Here is a 21994-nt window from a genome sequence, read left to right as displayed (position 1 = left end):
TTTAATTCTTGGTTGGCTCAGTGGCTGTTCAGAAAAATGCCTGTGTGTGTGTGTGTGTGTGTGTGTGTGTGTGTGTGTGTGTGTGCGTGTCCGCTTGCGCAAAGAGAGAGGAAAGGGAGAATTGTATCAAGTAGCCGATATGTTTTCCCTCCACTGGGTCCCGTGGCCTCGAACAATAGCCAGTGCTGTTTGTTCTTGCTTACCTGGGGCTTTAGTCTCCAGTGAGTCGGAGCAAGACCCAGCCAGTATCTATTCTCCACGAACACAGCTCCAGCACAGAGACACATTGTCCGCAGCTTTTTTCATTAAAGACCCCGGGTCGACACTCTGTGCCAGGTGACCTGAACTGCTCCGAGCCTACGTGTGTCTACCACTATCCTCTCCGCTGGGGATACGGCTCAGTGGATAATTGGAGGGGGAAATGCTATACTGCTATCATGGGATGGAGGAAGGATTATCTAGTGAGGACTTGGACTGTGGGGATAGAGGAATAATGTAATGTTTTCTTCTATCTACATCCAGCCTACCTGCCTCATTCTCCCACCTTTTACCCTCTCTCTCCCCCTCTTTCTCTTTTTCTGTCTCAGGACCAGGTTATAAGAGAGGGAGGGGGTAGCTGAGTGACTTTTTTTCAATGAAATCCACCTGCTCCTCATCTCTGCTGTATTAGAGAGATTGATCCAAGCAGGTTACCAGAGCCGACATGGAGCGTCTAGAGAGAAGACTGCCTGCAGCTTTCCTCCTCCTTCTGCCTCTTCTGTCTGTCAGCTGTGTCTCCAATCAGAAAACTACAGGTAGATCCAAAAGAATGTCAATTTGTAGATCTAAAAATTGTTGAATAGACGCTTACTTAGTTGCATGATTAAAGTAATGTTTAAAATGTCTTAAAAGGTTGAGTTTGGGGTGTAGTTATGAAACATTTGCAGGTACAGTGTACGTGCTCTTCTACAGGAACATTTGCATTTAATTGTTTCTTAATTTGCAACTCTTGCACCCTTTTGTTCAGTCTCCTGGTGTGTCTTGTCCAACGCTGAAGAACAGAAGTGTCTGGATTTGGCCGGGAATGCCACAGCTCGGAATATCAGAGGAACTTTGCAATGTGTCCGTGGCCTGAACACCAGAGACTGTATGGATAAAATCAAGGTACCTGAAGAAAGATGGATGGGAAAGCCTGCATTATATAACATGACTATTTTCACCTTCATTAATTATTCAAATTCTGAAGAAAATGAGAGGTTTTGGTAGTGGGGGAGAAATAGGCTGAAATATAACACATTATCTTCAGCAGCTCTTCTGGACGATTTTGTTTTGCACCATCTCAATATGTCCACATCTTCATTAACTGGCCACATTTTGTTTTTTCAGAAATATCTGTATCTATATCTGTGAAATATTTTCAGCTGCATGGAACAAACAAAACAAGCTTGTTTTGTGCACCTTCAGTATTTGTTGCCATTTCAGACCATTTGGAATAACCAAGCATCCTTTAGTCATTTAATATTGACAAAATAAATGTGTATTTGTCAGAATGGGACAGCAGATGCAGCCTCCATGTCTGCAGATGACATCTATGCTGCTGGCCTCTGCCACGGTCTAGAGTTGGCTGCAGGAGAGTCCCACAACGGAGTGGGTAAGTCACAGGTTTGAGCCTTGCAGCAGGTAATACAGGAAGGCAAATATATCAAAATCAACAGATCTGGCAACAAACTTACAAAAAGTATGCTCAGCCTACTAGAGCCACACGTACAGTGTGTAGACACATTATTATTCTTTCTTTATCATTCATTTTCATGCTCCCCTGATCTGAAAAACAATTCCCACTTACTTTCTCCCCCTCTGTTTTTTCTCCCAAACCCTCCCTCCAGATGGTATTAGCTACTATGTGGTGGCGATGGCGCGTCGCTCCTCCTCAGACTTGTCCCTGCTGGAGATGCACGAGCGCAGCTCCTGTCACCCTGGCATACGCACCACGGTGGGGTGGACTGTTCCCATTGGCTACCTGGTCAACACCTCCCAGATCAGCGTAGGGGAGCAGTGCAACTTCCCCAGAGGTGAGACAGAAAGGGATGGAGGAGGGTGGGGGGGATGGAGTCAGGAAAGGTGTATAAAGGTGTATAAGATGGAGTCAGGAAAGGTTTGTGTGTGTTGATGTGTGGATATATGATAGGTTCAGAGAGCAGTGACGTGGAATGAAGAGTGAAGGGATGCAGGGGACTGGAGGTAAGAGGAGAAGAGTCAGTTAGAGAACAGTGCATCTGTCTCTGTAAATGTGAGGTTGGGAGGAGTGTGTGTGTGTGTATGTTTCATGTTCTTATATCCCGGCGGGGACTTTAACCTGAATGCACACCAACCCATAGAGACCACTTTTTGAGTGTTGATTTTAGGGTACAGGTTACAATTGGGTTAAGGTTAAAGTTAGAAAAATGAAACTATATATTTGTAACTCATTTCAAAAGTTTTCTATCTTCAGTAGGAACAGGAAAAAAACAAGCATTACTGACATGTCAGTTAACACTATAGATAATAAAACACTACAAATAGGACCAAAAACATCTCGTAAGACAATTATCAATTAATACTTAAAGAGCCAACATGTAATTCATCCTTTACTGACAAATGAACTAACTAATGCAAGTAATGGTTATTTTCTATATCAATTAATCTGCCAATTGTTTTTTTAAATTAATTGATCGATCGTCTATAAAATGTTAGAAAAAAGTGATAAATGGCTACAATTCCTGAAGCCAAAGTTCTGTCTTCAAATTGCTTTGATTTTGTCCAACTAACAATCCAAACCCCAAAGATATTCATTTTACTATCACATAAAACAAAGTTATGTCATTTTTTATTGATTTTTAAAATAGTTCCCGATTGATTTTGTGTTAATTGATTAATCAATTCAAAGTGTTTCAGCTCCAAGGATTAACCATAGTTTGACCCTTTTTTTTTTGACACCACTTCTTTTGAATAGACTTAATATAGTTTAGTATAATTCTAAGGGAGTGCAGGATAAGTTAATTAAAAATGAATTACCCTCCTTTAACATTTCCTGTTCTTCCCCTAACTCATTCTTTGTCTTTTTCACCAGCCGTTGGCAACTTCTTTGGCTACAGCTGCGTGCCAGGTGTTAAGGACCCCCAGCACGACCCCAGAGGCAACAACCCCAAGAACCTGTGTGAGGCCTGTATAGGAGACGAGAACGACAGACATATCTGTGCCAGCAACCACAGAGAGAGGCACTACGGGGAGGCAGGGGCGCTGAGGTACAAAACTGACACTAATGACATGGGAAATAATACACTAATGGCACCCAGAGGAGGAGGAGTTGCTACAACCTCTGTGTCTCCGCAACGTTATATCTATTTTAGCCTACTGTCTCCATAAAGGGAAAATTTTGAATAATTAGAGCTTCCTGCTCTGAAAAAAGCTAATACAGTGATAATAGTAATAATACAGTGATGAATGTGTAATAACCCCAGTCTTTTTTTAGAGTCTGTAGAAAGCGTAAAATGTGACATAATATGGTGACAGAGAAATGCTCCATTCATTAAAACAGTCTGCAAACAGATAAAAATACCAGAGAACAAATACCTTGGATGAATTCCTGTGCGCTGCAGTTTCTTTTGACAGTTTCACTCATTGCCTGTGTGTTATAGTTGTAGACAATGACATGATTTCATTCTCATATATATTCCTGTGTGTTACAGTGCAGTGGTGCTCAGTAAAATTGCCTTTGGCATAGTAGTAAGTGTGTTTGAGATGGGAATAAAAGGGCTCCAGGAGCTGTTTTTAATTCTTGAAGCGCAACAATAGGTGGCAAAGGGAGTTTAATTATGATCTCCAGAGTCACGTTACAATAAAACATTCCCAAGTGTGCTCATTTCCACTTTATTCATGTTTTGATCTATTTATAGATGACATGTGTCTGATTATTCATGTGTTTTATGTTTTTCTTTCAGGTGTGTGGCAGAGAACCTCGGAGACGTGGCGTTTGTCAAACACACAACAGTGTTTGACAATTTGGATGGTTAGCGTTACTGTGTATTTTATAGACTACACCACCGATTATATAATGATGTCATTTTATAATTTAAATGATGCATGAGGTTACTTGGGACCAGCAGCAAGTGCTAGTCCATGTCAAGACACAGGATGTCAGTGTTTCACAATGTTTCTCATTAGAGTATTTTACAGTATGTGAAATCCAGAATACAATGAACAGACTACACTGAAATAATATGGTATATGATATGCGTGTGTTTGTGAGATAGAGATAGACAAAGAGAGAGAGAGGGATAACAATAAGAATAAAAGAGAACACAGGTGAGAAAGGGAAAGAAACATACAGACAGGAAGGGGCGGACAGTGGTTCAGGAATGTCCTAATTCTCTGTTTGCTGCATCTGCTCCTCCGCTTTGGGCAACATCAAAAATTAATGGTGATCATTATCACAGTCACGCTACACAGACTCTGTTGGTGCAGCCGAGAAGGAGTAGTTTGATGCCAGCGCCACAAACACTGTAGCTGTTTAACAAAGCGTGCTTTCTCAGTCCGGAGTCAGACCAATTAACGGAGGTCAGGAAAACACAGAGGGTCTGTGCTGTTGTCTAGGGAGTGAGAAAGTAGTTTCAAGGTGGTCTATCTTCTTCATCTAATTATTTGTTTGGCTAAATGGAGTTTTGTTTGCTTTTGAAATTCTTAGGTGGCCAACCCAATCTCTCAAAATTTAAATGTGAAATATTCCAAATAAAACATCAACATTCAGATTAAGCCCTTAATGAGGAACACCCTATTTGAAAAATGTTCCAAATGTGGCAATAATTGAGTCATCAAATCAAAACAAATTAAAGCGTTTCTTAAGCTGTTAGGTAACTTAAACTCTTAGTTAATGACATAAATAATAAATGATACATGATGTGACTATCACTTCATTACTTACAAATTCAACTTTTCATTTTCAGGAGAATTATTGTGTTTTTTCTTCTATGAAAAGTAACATAGTGCTTCTTTGAGTAGGCGTTCTAAATGTGCTTGAATTAAAATCGGACTCACCTTCCTGCCCAGGTAAGAACCAGGAGTCCTGGGCCCTGGATCTGGAGCTGGAGGACCTGAAGCTGCTGTGCCCAGATGGAACCGATGCGGGTCTGGACGAGCATGAACGATGCCACCTGGCAGCCGTCCCCGCTAACGCTGTGGTGGTGCGCATGGAGAACAAGTGTCGCGTCTGGAAGTACCTGGAACGTTTACAGGTGGGTGTGGACAGAAATTGCCTCTCATATCTCTGTGGAGTCTGTGTTATTAATCAGCAGGTTTCTGCTAAATTGTCATCCTTCTTCCTTAGTGAGTGTGTGTGTGGGAGACGCCAGGATGACTGATACGTCCTGTGCTGATCCCATGGCTACACACACACACACAAACCCAAAGAAACACACACACACGTAAGCAGAGCACGCCTACGTACATTCATGCATGCCCTCATGCATTAAGTCCTGTCACACACTTTCTCTCTCCTGCAGAATGTGTTTGGCAACGCCACCGAGGGCTTCAGTCTGTTCAACTCAGCAGGCTATGGCGAATCCGATCTGCTCTTCAGTGATGCCACCCACCACCTGCAAAGGGTTCTGGGTAGCTACACCTCTTGGCTGGGCCCCACTTACACCACCAAGCTGCAAGCCTTCGAGTGTGAGGGTAAGAGTGATGGTGTGTGTCTTTTTGCCTGAGTGTAAAAGTGTGTTTATGTGGATCTGCGGATGATGAGCTGCTGGCTAAACGGCTGGAGGAGTGTGTTCTCCTTTGTGTGTGTGTGTATCCATTGCAGCTGTTCTCATTATTGCGCTTTCCCTCCAACAGGCTTCTGCTGATGGAACAGGAGGAAGACATCCAGCGCATCAACTTCCACCCCATCCCTCTGTCTCCATCTGTGTCCTTCTGCCACTCCGTCTCGCCAGCTCTTATCCTTTCTGCTTTGCTTTTTGTGGATGTTTTCTCTCTGCATTCCACCACCCATTCTCTATTATTATGTCCTTGTCCTTGTCCAAGCTCTAGTGCTTCTTCTAGTATGCTGGCTGGCAGGGTAGGACATTGCTAAGAGGGGCTAATCAGCTAAGAAAAACTTCAGAAAATGTCCCTGAAATTGAGCTTAGGTTTAAGAAAGGACACTGGGAAGAAAGAGTAGGAAATAGAAAAGAATATTATAGAAATAAAAACCAATAAATTAGAAAAGAAGTGCAGGTTAATGAGTTTTGTAGTTCGTATGTTATTGACAGTTTCTGTCTCTTCTTAAAGCATTTTAAAAAGCAGAATTACCCCATAAACATGAAACGTCTCCTCCTAATATTGATTTATACATACAAAAAAAGTTCTGTTAAGTGATCCTACCCTGTATGTTTGTGTCCTTCTTGTTGCATTAGTCTAAAGCTTCAGTACCACCCATACCCTCCCTCCTCCCACAGGCTCTGTCTCTGGCACTTAACAACTGGGTGCTATTAACTTTGGGCTTAGAAGTCTCAGTTACTGTGTGTGTGTGTGTGTGTGTGTGTGTGTGTGTGTGTGTGTGTGTGTGTGTGTGTGCACGCGTCCATGAGAGTATACACTTTTCCCCACAGCCATTATTGCCCTAATTGGAAGTCTGGCATATTAAACTGTTTGTGTGTGAGTGAGAGAAAGTGTGTGTGTGTGTGTGTGCGTGTGTCTGTAGGTTTATGTGCCTATGTGTTAGTGTGTTGATAGGATTGCTGCTTTCCCATGGCTTGTATAGCTTACGAGTTTGGATCACTGCTTTCTCACGTCTGGTATGGTAGACCGGACTATGCCAGCTCACAGTGTATTGTTACACTATACAGTTAGGGAGAAACTGGATTAGGGCTTGGGTTGCCTCCAGTGACCCCTGAGTGAGTCTTTTCTAAAAGCTTTGATCATTTTCTCATCTGTGACAACATTTGCATCACCCAAAACTCCCAAAATGTGCTCTCCAAAACCTACTTAATCTGTCCTGCTTCAACACGTAAAAGAATATGTGGACTCTTGCTGCTGCATTTTTCTACAATTTATCATTTATACTTTAAGACTGATACCAATAGCGAGACACTGGTGTTACAAGCAGAAATTAGTCAGTGCAGTGTGTTATATTATCAAATAATTGTCATTAAGAAGAGTATTACTGAATTAATGTGCTATGAAGAAATGGTGATTGTCAAAAAATCCATAAGGTCATTTATTTTTCGGACATGTTTAAGGGACTGTAATTAAAGAATCACAGCTAAATCACCAACCAGTTTAAAGCCTTACTTGACCTACAGAATCATGTACTGTAAAATGTATAACAGACTGTAATTCTGGGCTGTAGTTGTCACCCCCATCTTTATTATTTCTTTCACATTCTGCACCACAGAGCTCGGCAATAAACTGATAAACCGGATGAAGTTCTCCACGTCAAACCTTGTGGTTTTTGACCTCCTCATACTGGAAGTTCGAACTAGTACAACAGATACAAATACAGGAATATATTTACAGTGATTTGCAGAGGCAACTGCAGGTTTTTGCAGGTTTTCTTGCTTTGAAAGAAAACCCAATGCCTTCTTTTTGAAATAAAATACTGTCATGTTTCATCTCCTGTTGCCGGCTGTATGCGTTATGTTTTGGCTCTTGATGGCAAAGTGTGATTGTGCAAGATGAAAGACGCCACAATTCTTGAGAGAAGCAATATTTTGCACCTCCTTTGTGAAGGGTAAAGGCATATCTGTTGTACTAATTCAACTCTGGTTTGTAACATTGGTGCTGTTCATTTATACTGTTGTCTGACAGTCTTCAAAGAGGCTTGATGTAAATACTCCTCCTGAATGTGTAGTGCTGCAGACCTTCTTTTTTTCAACCAATTAAACAAATGATGATAAAGAAAATAATCCTCTCTAGTTCTTTCCAGCTGACTTCTAATTATCCTGAAACTGCTATATGATATCTGTGTGGAAATGAATTATGCTTGATATCATCTCTCTTGCTACATCTCACACTCCCTTCTCTCGTTCTCGTTCTTTCTGCCTCTCGCACACACATTCACTCAGAAATAGGCCGTTTGCTCCCCTCTCAGTCGTTTGGGAAAGGGAGGAAGGAGCGAGGGGAGGAATTAAGACTTAGAGAAGTAGAAAAAAAGGGAGCTCACACACACACACACACACACACACACACAAAGACCTGCATACAGAGACTTAGGTGCTCACTCAGGTGGAGAGAAGCACCTCCCAGGTAGACAGGTAAATCAGGGACACACCGTCATCATAGGTGGTCTCCACGTAGAGACAGGCCTCTACCCAGCATGGACCAAAAGCCCCTGCTGGCTCTGCTTCACCTGATTTACAACATTAATCCTTTAGAGAAAGTCTGTGTCTGTGATGGAGGAGAACCATTTTGCAGCTAGCAGATACTGTAGATTGAACTGCATTGCAGCAGAGTGCGGCAATCGCTCTCAATCCTCGCTCTCTTGCTGGCCATTTTTCTGTAATGCTAAATTAAAAACGAGGCCTCAATACAGCCCTCTCAACCTTGAGGTGTGGGTGTGAAAGTGAGGAAAGTGTGTCAATGCCAGTGGTGGAAAGGAACTAGTAATTAAAAAAAACAAATTTTTGCACTTATACAAAACAGCATAAAAAACAGATAACAGAAGTGAAAAAAGATGAAGAGATCAAGAAGGTTACAGATTATACAATACAGTAGCAATGTATAAAGATACTCCCCCACAAGTATTAGTGTTGCAATCAAAATTTTAAGAAAGTACAAAGCTTTTTTTCACTGAAGACATTTTGACATGTCACAGTATGAAAAGCACAGGTGTAATAATAACATTAATAATAATAATAGCTGCTTTGGTTTCAGGGTCCTTGTATCGTGCATGCTGGCTCACTGTCACACTGTCAAGGCTTCCTGGGACACTTGAATGTAACGAAGCCATTGTTAATGTTATAAATAGTAACACCTGTGCTTTTCCTACTATGACGAGTCAAACTGGCTGCTGTGAAAAAGGCCTGTTAGCAGCAAAATGTACGTAAAGTATCAAAAGTAACAGTCCTCATGAAGCAGAATGTCCCCCCTATTAGACTGATATATTATTGGATTACCGATGCATTTCTGTGTAAGCAGCATTTTAATGTTGTAGCTGGTTGAGGTGGAGCCAAATTTAGCTACTTTATATACTGTTGAGTGCTTTAATCTATTACAATGCACATATGCACACATATTTTATGTAAAATCTGAATCTGCAAAGTGACTTGTTACCATAGCTGTCAAATAAATGTAATGAGCAAAAGGTGACATTTCCTTTTGAAATGTAGAAGTCGAAGTAGAAAGTAGAAAATGGAAATACTCAGGTAAATTATAAGCATAGTAAATGTACTTAGTTACTTTCCATCACTGAAAATAAGAGACACATACAATGTAAACAGAAGGCAGCACGAATCAGCTGACAATAATTTTTTTTAAAGAAAAATTAAGTCTATACAAAAACAAACAATAAATAATTAAATATTAATAATTAAACATTCAAACAGTTTTGACCTCAAAACTGTTCTTTGGTGTATTTCTATTTTATGACACTCTACACTTCTACTCCACTGCATTTCAAGAGGAAATGTTTTACTTTTTACTAATGTATATGACTTTCTCATTTGCATATTGAGATTTTACAAAACATACGACTATCTTATAAAATATGATGCTTTGTTATAGATTAAACTACCCAACAGTACTTAAAGTAGTAAAAAAATGTGCATCTTTGACCAGCTACAACATCAGGATCTGTGGTGGAAAACATTTACTCAAGGACAATTAGAAGATACTTGTACTTGAATTTAATTATCACTTTATAGCACTTCACTTCTATTACTTCTACTCTACTACATTTACAACAAAATTAAATATTATATAATTCTACATTTATCTGGCCATTTTGCATTAAGAGCACTTGTGACCTACTACTTGTACTTGCAGGAATTTTAACTTTAACTTAAGTAAAGGATCTGAATACTTCTTCCACTCCCTGTGAATGCCAATATAAAAGTGTGTGAGGATACATGTTTGTGGCATGGATGTGTGTGTGTGTGTGTGTGTGTGTGTGTGTGTGTGTGTGTGTGAATCCGCGCAGACGTGTTATTTCGTGTGTTTGTGGGTGTCTTTATGTCAGCCGGCACGGGTGACGGCACGGACGGGAGACAATTTGACCGAAGGTTGCGAGGCAGAGCGGCAGAGAAAAGAGGGATGACAGTGATGAAGGGAGAGAAGAGGGAAGAGTGACAGGTAATCCATCAGAGGCGTTACTGTCATTATTCAATTACCACCCATCCTTAGCACTCCTGATAACCCCAACACACGCACACACACATAGACTGCATACCCACACATGTGCGCACGCAGTGGGAAGTTGCATTGAAGTGGCGGATCCTCTTACACACGGTGGGTTTGTGTTGTGTGGGAGGTGAGGTGAGTCGGGACACGGGGCTTGGCACTGGTTCTTTATATGCTTTTAGTGCAGCAGACCCATAAATCTCCACTCCTTCCTCTCTCACGTCCTCTCTACTCCCCCCTCTTGTCCTTCGCTTTTTCTCCTCCTCACCTCTCTTCTCCCATCGCCTTGTTCTCCCCTTCTCCCTCCATCTCTAGTTCCCACCGTATCCCCCTTTCCTCCTCCTTATCCTCCTCTTCTCCCTCTCCACAGTTCATGCCGTCTCCTGAGCCCGGAGCCGATAAGGAACATGGAGTATGATTAGACGCCAGTGACACCAGGCTTATCGCTCTGCTCCCATAACGCTCCCCGGATCACTTGCACAATAAAAACCAAGCAGCACAAACACGCACGGCTCACGAGACTGGCTATCAATTTCAAATATGGTTTTGCGCTCAGTTTGTGTGACGGCGCATGTTGCCCTCTATAATGACGCACGGGCTGGGTGAAAAATGACCGCGAGCAGCAGATTGTTTGAGTGTGAAGCAGCCGGGAGAAGGATGTTAATGCATAGTAGTTTGTGTAGGTGAGAGTGGGTGTGACATGAGGTTGCAGGGCTCAGTGGTTTTCACTGTATGAGAGAGTTTCTTTACCAATCACTAGATGGCACTGTCTCCTCAGCGGTGCGCAGCCCATCTATCATGACTTTTCCAATATAACCATTGTAATGCCACAGGGGGATCCAAATAGCACACTTACTGAGGCTCCTCTCTTCTCATCACAACTCTGGGTTTTTCTACATCCTCCTCTCCTCCAATTTTCTAATTTTTCTCCCCCTCTCCTCTCCTCACCTATCTCCCCCCCTTTCTTTTCTACTATCCTAAACTCAACCATTCTCCTCTTATTTTTCTCCCTCTCCTCTCCTTTACCCCTTTTCTCTACCCCCCTTAATCCACCTTTCTCCTCTCCTCTCCTTTTCCTTCCCACTTTGATTTCCTGTTCTCTCCTTATTTATTTTCATCTTCTCCTTTCTTCTCTTTTATTATTTTTTCCTTGCCTCCTCTCATTCTCATGTCTTCTCTATTCCTCTCTCATCTACCCCTTTGCCCTCCCCTTGTCTGTCTCTTTCCTCCTTACCTCCTTTCTCATATCTTCTTCTTTCCTCCACTCTCTGCTCCTCTCTGGTACCTTTCTCCACATGCCCTGTCCTTTCTTTGTCTCCACCTCACAATTTTTTATCCTCCTCTTGTCTCCCACCATCTCACTCCTCTTGTCCTTTCGTCTTTATCCTCTTCCCCTCCCCTCTCATTTCTTCTACCTATTTTTCCTCCTCTCCACTTCTCCCTTTTCTCCTCTCCTCTACTTCTACCTCTTTCCTGTCACTTTTCTCTTCTCCCATCTCATTTTCCCCTCCTTCTCCCTTCTCTTTTCTTTTCCTTTCCACTCTTGTCTCCTCTTTTTGCATTTCTTCTTTTCTTCTCTTCCCTTGTTTCTTCTCTCCTGTACACCTCTCTCCTCTCCTCTCCTCTCCTCTCCTCCCTCTCTCCTCCATGGGGCAGTAGCTCCGTAATGTTGTTAGGACATGCTCTCATTAATAACCTACACTCTGAGAGTCTTTGCTAGTCAAGCGTGACGCTCTCATTCGTTTGGGGACGAATAGAGGGTGTTTCACTGTGTGTGTGTGTGTGTGTGTGTGTGTGTGCATAACTAAGAGAGAGAGTGAAGACAGAATGAGAGAAAACACGACGGGTGGGTGTGATGTACAAAAACCATGTGTTTCCTCATTGTTTAATGGTGCTGGATCAGCTTGCGTTCTGCTGGTCCAATATGTTTTAAGTGTGTGTACTGTAGGTGGGCGCGTGGATCAGTGCCAGACGTCCTTGAGTCTGACCCTGTTAGGGAACCTTGCCTTTGGGCATCCCATGGTTGCCCACTGCTCATTACTGCTGTAGGCACACTCACACACTCAAACACACACCTGCATGTACAACTATACACACACAAACTCACACCACACATGCCTCAAAATGATCATCTTGCGTGCCAGCACCCACCTCCAGTTACAGGTAGGTTGCAGGTCCAGTCCTCAAGGTGTGTGTGTGTGTGTGTGTGTGTGTGTGTGTGTGTGTGTGTGAGAGAGAGAGAGAGAGAGAGAGAGAGAGATCTATGATCTATGTCCACTGTCTTATAAGGTCTCAGTAAAAGAGTAATTTGTGAGCAGCCCTTTCTGAACCTCATTAGGGAAAGGGTTATTTTAAGTGTCATGGTTAAACGTGAAAGTTAAGGTAATGGCTGCAGTCAGGCAATTAGTGGTGAAGGGGAAGTTAAAGGGAAGATAGAGAGTGAGCATAAGTCAACAACACAAGTATAACAAGGTTGTGTGTAAGTGTGTTTGTGTGCACTATGTGTGTGTGTTAGATTTATGCTCCGTGTGCCACCTCTATCTGTTCCTGTGCTCCATAACGAGCCGACAGGTGTAGGAGCCAGCAGGCTGGACACTGACTGATGCAGTGCTAATGCTCACACACTCTCTTTCTCACACACACACACACACACACACACACACACACACACACACAAGCACAGGGGTAATGTATTGTACAATAAGTGTTGCCTAACCTCAGCAGTACACTCAGCTTTGGCAGAGAGGCAGAAACAGAGGAGGAGGAGGAGGCGGGGGATGAGAGAGGGTGATTAAATAGTCTAGTTAGTCCACAGAGTGGTTGAGAACATTAAGAGCTGGGCCATTCATCAGTATAACACACACACACACACACACACACACACACACACACACACACACACACACACACACTACGTATACATGCACCCACTCATATTGATCGCACAAGTTAAAAATGTCTCTGCTTGGTGAGCCAGTCAATTCTCATAGGATAACAACACACACACACACACACACACACACACACACACACACACACAAATTCACATAAATTCCCATATGTACATCCACACACACACACACACACACCCTCACTTTCTCATTCTCTCTCAAACAGATTAATTTTCCATCACTTACCCGTCCTGTCATAAGTCTGAGCACTGGCTCATTAAAACTCTTCAAACTCCCTCCCACACCTCCCCACCCATCTCTCTCCCTCTCTTTCTCATAAACGGACAGGGCTCTTCACTGCTACGGAGGTGGGGATATAGAGTAAGAACAAAAATAATAAAAATGAGAGCCAGGGAGGATAAGGAGGTAAAGCAGGTGGGCTGTCAAACAAGAGAAAATGAGGAGGGGGGGCAGTTGGATTGTCAGAGAATAAGCAGACAAAATGAGGAAGGAACAGGGAGGATTTCTACAAATAGGATGAACAATGAGCAGATGTGGTAAAGGACAAACAGTCGAGAATAGGGAGGATAAGCGGTTGGGATGTTAAATAAGAAGGAAAGAGAAATAGAGGGAATGGAGAGGAGAAATTAGGAGGGTTAAAGAGGAAAGAGAAAAATAAAAGACAAGGATGTAATGGGAGAAAAAGGGGGTGGGATGTCTACTAAAAGGGGAGAAAAGGAATGAGAAAAATGGGTAAGAAAAGGGGTAATAATCTAAAAAGGAAGCAGGAGGAAGAAGAGTAGACAGGATAGTGAATAATAGAGCAATGGGGTTAAGGAAGAAGGCATAAAGACATGATGTATAGGGAGCAAAATGAGGCATTTAGTTGGCGATCAGTAAGTGGGATGAACTGGGAGGTAAAGGAGAAGAGACAAGGACATCATCAGAGAGAGGAAATAGTGAGGGGGGAGGAGAAGAGCAGCGATTTTCTCCTTCTGCTTTCAGTAATTCCCAAATATGAAGACCCTTGTTATCACTGTTTAGTTTTAATCTTCAGCCTAACAGTCTTTTTCATTATTAGGATAATGCTGGTTATTACCTCTTCATTGCCAGGATTATTATGATGGATGTGTTCCAATCAACCAAGGCATTAATACGATCAGTGTGGACATTAGCACAATCAGTCAGCACGCAGCTGATAATAACTCATGATTGTTGTGATTTAGTCCCAACGCCACGACAGCTGGAGCTGCATTTAAGGACCATTAGTTACAGAGAGATGTGAGAGTGAGGGAGGGGAATAGCAGGGACGGAAGAAAAGCGCTCGGGAAGGAAGTAGAGAGGGTTGGAACTGGTGGAGGAGGAAGTGAAAGAAGAAGGGAAGCAAGGAAAAAAGGGGAATGTGGGGGAAAAATTAGAGTGAAAGGGAGAATGAGAGGGTGAAGGTGATGAAAGATGGTGACAGGTGGAAAACAAGTTTTACACTGCATTCACAAACATGTTAGGCTTCAATTTCTGGAGTGTTTACTGCTTTAAAGTGGTTCATTCGAGCAGGTGAGAATAATGAGATCCAAACTCAGTTGGCTCCAAATAACTGCAACGAGACACCTGAAAATGCAGGTGTTGGTCGTCTTTCAAGTTAACATGAACAAGGTGCAGCTTGTTTTGGGGGAGATAAATCACCAAAAGGTCACAAGAGAGAATACAGATGGGTGACAAATTAAAGGAAAATTCAACAAAAAGTGTTGCTGCTACGAGCCTCCAGATCAGCTTAAATCCTCCTTACACCTTGATTCCACTGAATATGGCTCTATAACTTTGCCTCTGTGACGCGTTTTTTTTCCATCCTCTGTACGGCTTCATACCCCTCTGTGAGCGTTTCAGAGGCGGAGCGTTTTGCCTGCCCGATTTTGTTAACATGCTCAGATTTTGTTGATTTCGTCATTTTACCTTGATTTTTGTGCTTCTACTAAGGATAAGTAGGCTACGTAGTTAAATGTTTCTTTTTTTTGTCTCTTTTTAATTGTGTTTATTGTTGATATATACGATCGGAGTCTGCACAGGTCGTTTTATTTTGAAAATTGACCAGATGCTCTAAGCCGCTCTTGTGTCTGACTTCCTGACTTCCGTCAAAAATTGACTAGGCGCGTATTTTAAGAGGAGCAAAGCAGAGAGCCACTTCTGGGCCGCTCCTGAAACGCGACGCAGCCATGCCTGGTGGAATCAAGGCGTTAGATTAGATGCACATAGATTCTTCAAGTCTCTGGAACTCTGTGAAAGAATGAATACATTTCCTCCAAAAGATATTCCCTCATTTGGTGTTTTGATGATGGTGGAAGGTGTGAAGGTGTGTTCCGACAGAAAACCAAGGTTTGCCTCACGTTATTCAAGCAAATCTGAACCCTGGACCATGTGTGTGTGTGTGTTCACCCAAACAGCTATAGTACCAACTGTTTTAATCTGGCTAGCTACTGTGGCAATCAGTCTCTGTGTCACAAATACACACCATAAGGGGGAAACTACCCCAGCGCCCACGTTGAGTAGAGGCCCATACCAACATACCTATTTCCTCATATAGTGACCACAGCCCGCACCTTTATTTATCTCATCTGCAGAAGGTTACTTCCTTTATTTGAAGAAGGCTTTTATTTCTTATTTGATAAGTGTACATTGTGGTAGACAACACAGAATGGACAATTGGACACATACCTCAGAGAAAATGGGGATCAAACACAGTTGTAAAATACAGCCACCATACTAATGGTTAAAACTGTAAATCAACTAAAAAATGAGAACTACCAACATGAACCATCATATTCTGAACAGACACATTAGAAACACTAACAAAAAGTAACATTTGCATTTTGGAACATGAAACAGCAAACTTAACCAACTACTCAGTCCAGCACTGCATGATGGGAAATGTCGGCCGTCACTACAATATTTTAGTAGGAGGCCTCGTTTTGATCCGCTCCTGTCTGCAGTTAGGTTGTTTTTTTTTTTTATTTAGCTAGGCGCTAAAATGCTTCGTGTTGAGCGGGACATAAACATTGACAAAGACAAAGTGTTTGGTAGGTTTTGTTCTATGGAGGATGGTGGAATACACAAATGGACTAACGTTAGCCTACACTAATCTAGGCCTACAGCAGGCAGAGCAGGGACAACAGTTGGTGAGTGCAACATCCATAATTAATCTTTATTAACTTGGTAATGAAGAAATCTGTTGTTTAACTCCATGTTTACTGCACCTGTCTGTGTCACTGCCTGTTGTGTTGAAGATTGTCTATAGCGTTGTAGACCGCTAAAAGCTTCTCTTTTTAGAGAGGCTGAGTGGACTGGTTGTATTAAGCTTTGAGAATGAACGAGCAAAGAAGCTGAACCTAGAGCAGATTGTTGAGGACTTCGCGGTGCATAAAGCTCACAGAATGCCGTTCAGACAGGTGAGTACAATGACAAACTCTTGATAATTGCTCACTTTCCATGTGAGAGCATCGTAGCGTTGTGTGGGCACGCTATATGCGGTCTCTCCTTTGCTTTAAGATTAGCTAAAATAGTAATTTATCCCGATGGAAATTGTTGTGCAGCAGTTGCAATACAAAGTTGGAAGAGTGCAAATATATATGTATAATATGTATGTTTGTGGCTGCACTGACTGTGGAGTTTATATTGTTTAGTGGCAGGTAATTTAATTTCTGTAGCCTAATCATGCTTGTTGCACCCTCCACAGTGTCCATAGACTTTTTATTTATTGTTGGGTATTTTTGTTGAATTGTCCTGTCCTCTTTTCTAGTTTTATATGGTTTATATTTAAATAGGCCTTGTACAGTGTTGTAGACCGCCATGTCTATTTTATGTTATGTTTATGTTAAAGTTATTCCCATGTATGAAACACATGGTACTGAGACAGTGTGCCTGGATGTCTAAGCCAGTCGCTGTCTATCTGCAGTGGTGCTGAACCATTCGTTAATCGATGCATGTAGAGCGCTGCATGTTGTGGCTTCACTGTATGTTTTCTTAAACATTGGCTTGCTTGGCTCAATAAGTGACAATTTGTGTTTATGGATAACATAGGATATATTAAAATGACTTTATCAGAAGGGACCCTCGAGAATGCTCCATCCCCTTTGTGCAGAGAGTCTAGCTCTGCCTCTGACACACACACACACCAGTTTACCCGGGTCAGCTCAAGGAATATCTGTGCTGGGTTTTCAAACTAATATGGCGCTCATCCACTCACCAGTGAAAGAGGTTCAGTCCATCCACAGAGAGACAGCCGGTTAGCTTGCCAACTCCTGGCAACGAGCCAAAAAGTCTTTCGTTCATAGTTCACCCGTTCACAGACCCAGATTATTCTCCAACATCATCCTCCTCTCCGTCGATCCACCAGCAAACCGCCCAGCTCCCAGACTGTTAATTCCCTGGAGCCAACTGAAGTGCAATGGCCGGACTACAGGAGGAAACTCCAGTGTTTCTGGGGAGTCACTAAAGTTGTTTATGAGTTGCAGGGGGATTACTTTGGCTTGTTTTTGTGGGCAACCCTTTGCACTGAGTCTTAAACTGAGTATTCTTTTTGATTGCTTGCTGAGATCCTGAAGAGGAGTTTTCTGCTGAGACATAGACTGTTGCTGAAATTTGTATTTGAACTGAGATAATGACTCATTCATTGGGGGTTGAACTGTGGGTTTCATATTGAGCGCTTTTTGTATAATACACTGTAGTGAACTTCAATTTTTGTGTGCTCTGTGTTTTTTGTTGTCTGCTGGTACCTTTGTGCTATCTGGTTGTTAGCGAATGTTCCTCCAAAGGTCATGTACCGAAAGACATGGGTCCTTCGTAGGATTGACTGGTACATAACTGAAAACCTTACCTTAACTCTGACCCTGGTACGCACCAACCTTCTGTGTTTGTGTTCAGCTCAGCTTCTGACTGATCATGATGTAGATTGATAAAGCCCCAGGGTTATTGTTTATTTTTTCACTCATGTTGAAAGATGTTTAACTTGCACCTTTCCATTGACCCACTGAAAGCGAACAAATCACCTTCGCAACTTTTCACTCATGGCTTTGGGCATGTCAACACTCACAAGCTAGCGAGTAGCTTGCTCGTTAGCAACAATGTGTAAATGAGCAAACTTCAACATTCTCCAATAATTTATGTGACTTTGTGCCAAGCAGCACTTAGTTTTTGTTTGTATCTTGTAATCTTGGAGACAAGAGTCATACAAAAGAGCGAACCGAGGAACTACAACAATGATCATCTTCTCCACAGACATTTAAAGACTACTCTTCCGAACCCACCACTGCATAACATTTTCTTTCTTTTTCAACAAATCTCTGCTGGGCCTCCAGTGGAATTTTTTGCATTAAGTACATTTTTTTCAGCCTGAAATCCCACAATGTCTTGCAAAGCAATTCGCTTGCCTGCCATAGAAAATGTTTACAGAGTGCTCCAAAATCTCCCATAGGTGTTTGGCTGGGTTGAGATCTGGTGACAGTGACATCTATAGCAAATGATTCACGTCATTTTCATCATCTGATAGTCAGCATTTACTCATGCTTCGAAGGTCTAGTATAACAAAATGATCAAAGACATACTAATGTGCATATTCAGCTATTTCTTCATGTGCTCTTCTTTGATATGAGCACCAGAAAAGGTCATTTATAGCAAAAAGTCCTTCATGCTTTGCTTAAGTTACAAGAACTTGGATTTGTTTTGAATCCCCTGCATCGCCTAAATCTACAACCTTGCAGGATGGCAGATTGAAAATCTGCTCAATAAAGCTGAACTGTTTGTGACTCCTGTTTATAAGCCCTGGTTCACTTGTAATTGGCCAGTCTGAACATAAAGGAACCAATTGCAAAAATGCAACAAAGTGAACTTTTAAACTATGGTTTAAAACAAAGAAAACAAACCTCTAGTGCGCCTGTGCCCTTAGATAATCACTGCCAAATTGGTTAGCAAAAACGATAGCGGACTTTGTTTTCCTGCCAAGCCAATCCACCACTGCCCTACATCTACACAGTGGAAAGTATGTGTGTGTGTGTGTGCAAGAACAAGAATGTCCCTCAGCAGGAACAAAGCCCAAAAGAAGTACACCCAAAAACTTTTGCTTTCAGTTATAGCATTGCAGCACCCTGCTGTGGGATACGGTGCTAAACAATCGAATGTCTTTGCTGTAACGTGGGAGTGCGCTGCATGTGAGAAATGGGGCAGAACGAACAGGGTAGAAGCTATATCTCACACAACTAGCATTAATATTATATGAGACCACATCACAAAGGACCAGATCAGTGTTGCTCACACTCACACTCGCCAACGTCTATTATACAGTAAGTGGAGCACTCCTTATGAATATTACACACCTCTCTATGTTAAAAGCTTTCTATCTGCGTAACATCGCTGGCAAGCTGCTCCACGGCTGTCAAACCGGTGTTGGAGAGTGAGAGAGAGGGTGAGGAGGTACAGGGTGTAACCATGAACAAGTGTATGTATCTGTGTGTGTGTGTGAGATGATAGAGAGGTGGGGGTGGTTCCTGGATGTATCTTGTCATCATCACACAGCTGTGAGGGACCAATTTGACCACTGAGAGCTCCAGAGGAAGAGTATCTTTCTGTGTTTGTGTGTGCAACACAAATAGAGAATAGAATATCTCACATGGAAAACGTGAGATATTCATGAACATGTGTGATTATTAAGTCTGTCCCATATAGACGATGTTTGCAGATGTGTGCAAAAAGCATGTCAGCTGTATGTTGAGTAAGCTTATAAATGGAACGAGCAGTCATCCAGCTATGTGCAAATATCAACTCTGTGCAAGAAATTACGTTCATATACTGCTAATTTATTTTCCTTAACATGTTTTGAAAGGAAACTTAATTATTTCCTTGATCAGGTTTCCCCGGCAACGTTTTTGTCTAGCGTAGGAAGCGATACATTAATGTACGGCACGCAAGTCATAGGGAAGTGGTCGAGGTGGACATACAAAGAACAGAACCTAAATTAATAGTTTTGGGAAATATACTTATTCGCTTTGTACGGTAAATATGAAGCTACCTTAGCAGCCAGCTAACTTAGAATAGCATAAAGACTGAAAACAGGGGGACACAGATAGAATGGCTCTGTCCATAGGAAACAAAATCTGCCTACTGACACCTCTTAAGGTCACTAATTAATACACTGTTATGTACCAGTTGCTAGGCAACCAGTGAAGGCAAGGAAGTTACTCCAGGAAGTTACTGCTCCCAGACAAGTCACATAACCCCTTGTAAAACTGCAAACTGTATTTTTTACACTTCAGCTTTCGTACAGATTAAATTAACGAGATCACATCACAACACATGACCTTTGGGGCCATAGGGGTATCCAGGTGGATGCTCAGGCAGTCAGGGATATCTACAGCTCTCGATCATCTGCTGAGCTTATTAGGGTTGAGAAGCTGCAGCCAGTTCATTCCTTGAGATGTCTAGCCAGGATTTTCTCTGTCTGCCTCTTTTTCATTTGCCTTCTACTGTCCCTTATAGGATGGTGTTTGCCAGGGAGGTGTGTCTTGAGACGTGTCCATACCAAGTAAGTTTACGGCGCTTAACAGTCACAAGTAGGGGTTCCTCTTCTCCAGCGCGGGTGGTGATTAACTGTCTTGCATATTCTCTTGACCTATGTTCCATGTATGAGATGCGGAGCATCCTTCTATAGCACTTGTTCTCAAATGCCTGTATCCTACGGTCGGTATCTGCTAAACAAATGAGATACAACATGCTAATTAATGAGCTTCAGAGATAGATGGATTTTGTTAACTTTGGGCAGAGCCAGGCTAGCTGTTTATCCCCGTTTCCAGTCTTAATGCTAAGCTAAGTTAGCCAGCTGCTGTTGGTAGCTTTGTATTTAACATACAGACATGAGCGTGGTATCAATCTCAAAAGAAAGTAAATACGCATATTTCCCAAAATGTTAAAGTTTTCCTTTAAAGCTATGATTGAATGTTAATAAAGTAAAAAAGTATCCCACTTGGCAAATATGTTAATTAACAACATTTCCTAATTATGGTGATAGGAAACTTAATCTGGGCAGCATTACTTTTCTTTACTTAGCAGCATTACGTTTCTTTACAAATGTGTATACAAATGTTGGTTAAAACATTTGTATACACACACACACACACACACACACACACACACACACACACACAGCTGTGGCTATAACCCCAGCCACTTACCTTTTGACCTTAAAATCTGCTTTTTACTAATGAGGTCTTGAACACAGTCCTCACAAGTGACTATTCATCCAAGTTTTCTATTCTTGCAAGGTCCAAATGTCTCCATATGCCTGTAAAAAAACATTCTCTTTAGTCACACATACTCTCTCTCTTTTCCTCTCTCTCTCTGCTCCTCACCTCTCCTTGGCACCTCTCCTCTGAGGCCTCTGAAGGCAGCTGGCAGTGAGAGCAGGTCTCTGCTCTATTAAAACCAGCCCTCATCTCATCTGCCATCTATTCCACTGTAAATACACTCGGTATGTTCACACTGTGCTCTTCTCTCCTTGAGTGCTTCGACCCACCATCCTCTCTGCACTGGCAGCGAGGCATATATTAGGTTCTTCAAGGCTGAGTATCCTTGAACCATTATAAAGTGCCTTTTTAGTGCTTCCTATGCTTTTATCCAGCAGCTCAGTTCACTAAATGAAAATGTGAACATAAACGACGTTTGGCTCTTTATTAACCCAAAGGTACTCTTTAAAGAAACAAAAGAAATTAAATGTACTGTTAAATTGACTC

General features: G+C 42.1%; 1 protein-coding gene and 1 long non-coding RNA gene across 4 annotated transcripts in view; both read left to right on the top strand.

The window, feature by feature from the left end:
- Window positions 1-240: 240 nt before the first annotated feature.
- On the top strand, window positions 241-7901 carry LOC122862076 (otolith matrix protein). The gene is made up of 9 exons (XM_044167292.1): window positions 241-794; window positions 1007-1143; window positions 1528-1630; window positions 1866-2051; window positions 3089-3263; window positions 3960-4027; window positions 5065-5249; window positions 5517-5688; window positions 5851-7901. The coding sequence occupies exons 1-9, from the start codon at window positions 704-706 to the stop codon at window positions 5859-5861; spliced, it is 1128 nt and encodes a 375-aa protein (XP_044023227.1). The 5' UTR covers window positions 241-703; the 3' UTR covers window positions 5862-7901.
- An 8245-nt stretch (window positions 7902-16146) lies between these two features.
- LOC122862071 overlaps window positions 16147-21994 on the top strand; it is a 44902-nt gene continuing 39054 nt past the window's right edge. For all 3 annotated transcript variants that reach the window (XR_006374626.1, XR_006374625.1, XR_006374627.1), the window contains exons 1-3: window positions 16147-16393; window positions 16545-16663; window positions 20745-20790. This is a non-coding gene — a long non-coding RNA (uncharacterized LOC122862071). The remainder of the gene's footprint in view (window positions 16394-16544; window positions 16664-20744; window positions 20791-21994) is intronic.

The sequence above is a fragment of the Siniperca chuatsi genome, linkage group LG15 (assembly GCF_020085105.1).
Source record: "Siniperca chuatsi isolate FFG_IHB_CAS linkage group LG15, ASM2008510v1, whole genome shotgun sequence".
In the NCBI taxonomy this organism is placed as follows: domain Eukaryota; kingdom Metazoa; phylum Chordata; class Actinopteri; order Centrarchiformes; family Sinipercidae; genus Siniperca; species Siniperca chuatsi.
This window is presented reverse-complemented; position numbering and strand designations above follow the sequence as displayed.